The sequence below is a fragment of the Triticum dicoccoides genome, unplaced genomic scaffold, assembly GCF_002162155.2.
Source record: "Triticum dicoccoides isolate Atlit2015 ecotype Zavitan unplaced genomic scaffold, WEW_v2.0 scaffold226924, whole genome shotgun sequence".
Classification (NCBI taxonomy): domain Eukaryota; kingdom Viridiplantae; phylum Streptophyta; class Magnoliopsida; order Poales; family Poaceae; genus Triticum; species Triticum dicoccoides.
Window position 1 is genome coordinate 1 of NW_021244267.1, and position 4,508 is coordinate 4,508.

Here is a 4,508-nt window from a genome sequence, read left to right on the forward strand (position 1 = left end):
TAGTACATATTCTGCCAAGAAAAATTGCATATGGTGAGCTGTTGAAGTACGATATATCATTATCTCTTTTCTATCGTAGGATAGATACAAAAGTATTGATATGAGAACTATCATGCGATGTTTCATGCATGGCGGTGTTTACCATGAATAAGCTGTGGCTGTTAGCAATTCAGTTTGCATGACTTGCACCCATCCATATGTAACTGGCATGCAAAAACCAGTTGCTGCATTTTACTAAATAAGGTGTAAATATTGACACTTCACTAGACTCCTCTAGAGAAACTTTTCAAAGGCCATAAGTACTTGTAAACTGCAGCCTGAAATCACATCAGATGGCAAATCAACCATGCTGGTAGTGCATGATCTATCACAAGCTTTTCATGTCAACACAGTACCGTCTTGGAGAAACGTGTGATGGATACGTAGGGAAAATGCAATCTGGCAACCTGCAAGTCTATATATCTACCTATCTTCATGGTATACTATCATCTTGATAGGTCCAGTATGTTTCCTTCACCTTAACTTTGATTTAGTGGCTGTGAGATTTTGGAGAAAAGCAAAAAACGGTGATGATTTCTCCAAATTGCAGTTTGGCATTGCTGTTGCACTACTGTTTCCGATGATTCCCTATATTGATGGTATGCCACTAAAAAACGACTTATTATTCAATTGGCTATCCAATTTGCTTCCTAAATTATTTCCATCTGCAGACAACATTGGTCCGTCCCAGGTATTATGAAGAATTGAACCTCAAAAACCAGAGCAATGATGCCATATTTGATTGGTTGGACAAACGGGTCAATAAGACTGCCGTATATTATATAGCTAATTGGAACCCGTTCTTGGGGAGCAAGATAACAAGGCTCGGCCAGCCTTCAGGATACTGCTTCGTATACATGGTCGTGCAATTCCCAATACCGTTGGAATGGATCGACCTCAAGGAGAATTTGAGTACTTAGTCCTTGTGTTTGAGGTCTGATAATCTCTATCTTGTGGCGTTTTTCATTTTCGGTACCAACGATTATTATGCATTTGACGGAGAGGAAAAGACATCCCTAATTCCATACCACTAGGATTTGACAGTACCTATACGATTCTCCTAGGTAAGGGAGGATGGAGAGATCTAGTTAACATGGGAGTAGGGAATGATTTGTTGCGCCATTTTCTCCTCGACGACACACATGAACACACAGAATTAGCGTTTATAGCCCAGCCAACAGGATAACACAAAGTGCCACAAGATCAGCAAATAAATGTACATTCCAATAAATCAAACGCAATAGTCAAAGGAGTCTGTGGACATGTACATGTAAATGTACTGAGCTTGTGCAGAGTGATAAATGTAAATGTAAAATAACTAAAGCTACGAGGCGCCAGCCACCAGGCACCCGAGTTCAGTAGTCACAGCCCAGTTAAGTTACAATACAGTTAATTCAGAACGAACAAGATCAGGTACCGTTTGGCTGTTAGTTTCTCACATGTAGGGGAGTGGACTGGTGGAGGCGCGCGGCTCGGCTGTGTTGCGTGGAGTGGATCCATCCTCGGGAACGGCTTGTATCCTTGACTAGTAGCCCCCTCCGTGATTACGTAAGTTTTCTACTATAACGGATTTGAGATTGATAATTTAGGGCTTAGATTTTAATGTCAAAGCATGAGTGATTTGCCATTGTGGATGATCACGTCTTCATGAACCTATTCTTTAGGTTGCAAATTTGTTCCATATAGTTGAATGTCAATTCAAATTTTAAATCATGAAATTTCAGAGGTTAGAAGAATTTGGGTTAATAGAGGAGTCTTTGCCTCTGAAACTGAATATTAGTTCACTTTAAAATTAAATTTTTATGACTACCGTGTTTGTATTTTCACTTTGTTATTAGTATAATTTGTGTTCCAAAAGTTTGGTGCTCTTTTGTATGTCGGGTATCCCAACCCTCATATTAGACATTTAGGCTAAAACTTGCCCGGGCTTCACAAAAATTCTGGCTCGGCCACTGTGTTAGTTTTGCTCCATCAATTGACATCGTAATATTGAAGTTGTTCTGAAGAACGCGTAGATGCATTGAGAGGGCCCAGTGTGTATCCCTCCATCTTGAGGGGTAAATCTCTTGCTTGACTTATCTAGCACTAGGACATGATTTTTGGTATACCTAAAAGTCACATTTATGATTACCCAGTTACTGTATAACATTTGGTGACCGGAAATATTTCATCCGGTATTCTGGTGTCAATGATTTGGAATACTTCATCATCAACAAACATGAGCAAATCTATAGGCCTGAACTAGGGATCCTTATGGTGTCTACCATTTCATACATGCATACAGGTTTTCCTTTAGAATCACATGTTCAAGAACTTATGCACATATACAGTATGAAACACAAACTTAATCAGGAATGTGAAAAAAATAGAATAATACTTAATAACTTTATTATTGCGTCTGGGGCATCTTTCCAACAGTCTCTCACTTTTGTGGTGCTGCTCATACTTTGGTGGAGCGAGAGACTTTTGTCCACGGTTCTGACACTTTAGTTGAGAAAGCGAGTACGTTCCCTTATTTGAAAATGCTTAAATTTAAACTTGCAAATAAATTATAAAGAAACGGAAATGCCCGCTTCATTCACACCCCTCCACGGCAGGTGTGGGAGTATCCCGGTCCAACCGGTACTGGTCGAGCGAGCGACCATCAAGGCCTATGCGATTAAACGTTGCGATGAACTCTCTAGCGGTGACGCTCCTGTAGATCGGGGGGTTGCGTCCATCGGTGATGGGGCCATACAACCTCGTCGATCTCTCAATGTTGGTGTTGAAGAAGGACGCCACAGAGACCCTAGCGGTGTCTTTGCTCTTGTTCGCCAGGACTCGGTGCTCCACGCTCCTGAACTGGTCATTGCTGACGAGCTGCACATCATCAGAGTTGCATGTATATATTATTTCTCCGACAAGTACTTCGGGATGGAGGAAGTACAACTTATAGCGAGATGGATGGAGATGGAGGGTTGATATGCATGCCTGAAGAAGGTCGCCGATGTTGATGATGAAAGCGCCGGGCACGGGAGGGACATCCACCCAGGTCTTGCCGTCGACGAGCACCTGGAGGCCGCCCATGCCGTCTTGCAGGAGGACGGTGAGGAAGCCCGGGTCGGTGTGCCTCTTGGTGCCCCAAGTGAGATACGGCTCCGGACACGGTGGGTAGTATTGGCACACGGCGTTGAGGTTCTCCGCGCAGTCCATGTCGCGCAGGTGGTCGCTGCTCAGGCCAAGGGACTCCGACAGCAGCTCCAGCACGGACAGCCCCACCTTGGTCACCGCGTGGCCGTACTCCGTGACCACATCCCTGCATATATTTAATATTTTGGTCTCAACAAATCGAATATGGTATGAACTAGAAATCCATGATGGATCATGTATGATGCAGTCTAGTCTCTAGTGTATATACGTGTTCATGCATACTGCTCCCTCCGTTCCTAAAGGTGAGATGTTTTAGCTTTTTTCTGATTCATCTGTATGTAGACATGTTTTGGCGTGTATGTTCATCCATTTCAAAATGTATTTAGTCCACATCAAAATGTGTAAAACATCTTATACTCCCTCCGTCCGGAATAGATACATCTCTTTTTATCCATTTTGATGACAAGTATTTCCGGACGGAGGGAGTAGTACTTAGGAATGGAGGGAGTACCTGACAGCCTCGGGCAGCTCTTCGGAAGGTGCCGGGTCCGGAGCGAGGTGGAAGAAGAGGGTGTCGCGCCAGTTGGCCGCCGCCGACGAGAAGAGGTCGAAGTTGGAGGCGAAACGCACCTTGCGAGCTTGGTCCCTGCTGTAGATGGCCTGCTTCGCCTCGGCGGGTCCCTCGTTGAACCGGCGCACCCCCTCGAGCATGCCGGCCATGAGCTCGGCCGGCACGCCATGGTTGACCACCTGAAAGAAGCCCACCGTCCTGGCCGCGTGCCGCACCAGGGCGACCGCGTCCTCGCGTCGCGGGGCCGCTAGGTCGACGGTCGGGATGGCCCCCGCGACATGGTTTGAGGACGTGATGCTCTCCAGGGACTCCGGCGAGTGGCGGAAGATGGGCGGGAGGGCCGTGACGCCGGCGTCCACGAGGCCCTTGACGCCCGCCTTGGTGTCGTCGAACGCCTGCAGCTCACGCCGGCGGTCCCAGGCCACGCCGGCGGCCGATTCTGTGGAAGGCATTGACGATCTCAATTATATTCGATCTATGCCCGCTGCAGCCGCACGCATTAACAATGCAAGGCAAGTGTTGGAGTATAGATGCTGCTCCAGCAGGAAATATATAGTCGCGCTTGAGGTTGAGGGAGGCCTTCGCTCATGTGCGCCACCATCTCTCTAGCCGTAGTTCACGGCCTACCACATGAACAACTATTTATCTAGTCCATCCACAGTTCCACACACGTGTAATAGTCAACAGCAGCAGCAGCATGAAATTTTACTTTTTCTGCAAGTGTCAATTTGATTTCTGGATGTCTTACTCCTCCGGTCCTTTTCAGTCT

General features: G+C 46.1%; 1 protein-coding gene across 1 annotated transcript; it reads right to left on the reverse strand.

Moving 5' to 3' along the window:
• Positions 1 to 2,394: 2,394 nt before the first annotated feature.
• Positions 2,395 to 4,359, reverse strand: LOC119345335 (DIBOA-glucoside dioxygenase BX6-like). The gene is made up of 3 exons (XM_037615459.1): positions 3,680 to 4,359; positions 3,010 to 3,334; positions 2,395 to 2,898 (listed from the first exon to the last, which is right to left on the reverse strand). Exons 1-3 carry the CDS (start codon positions 4,189 to 4,191, stop codon positions 2,614 to 2,616), a joined length of 1,122 nt encoding a protein of 373 aa, XP_037471356.1. The 5' UTR covers positions 4,192 to 4,359; the 3' UTR covers positions 2,395 to 2,613.
• Positions 4,360 to 4,508: the final 149 nt, after the last annotated feature.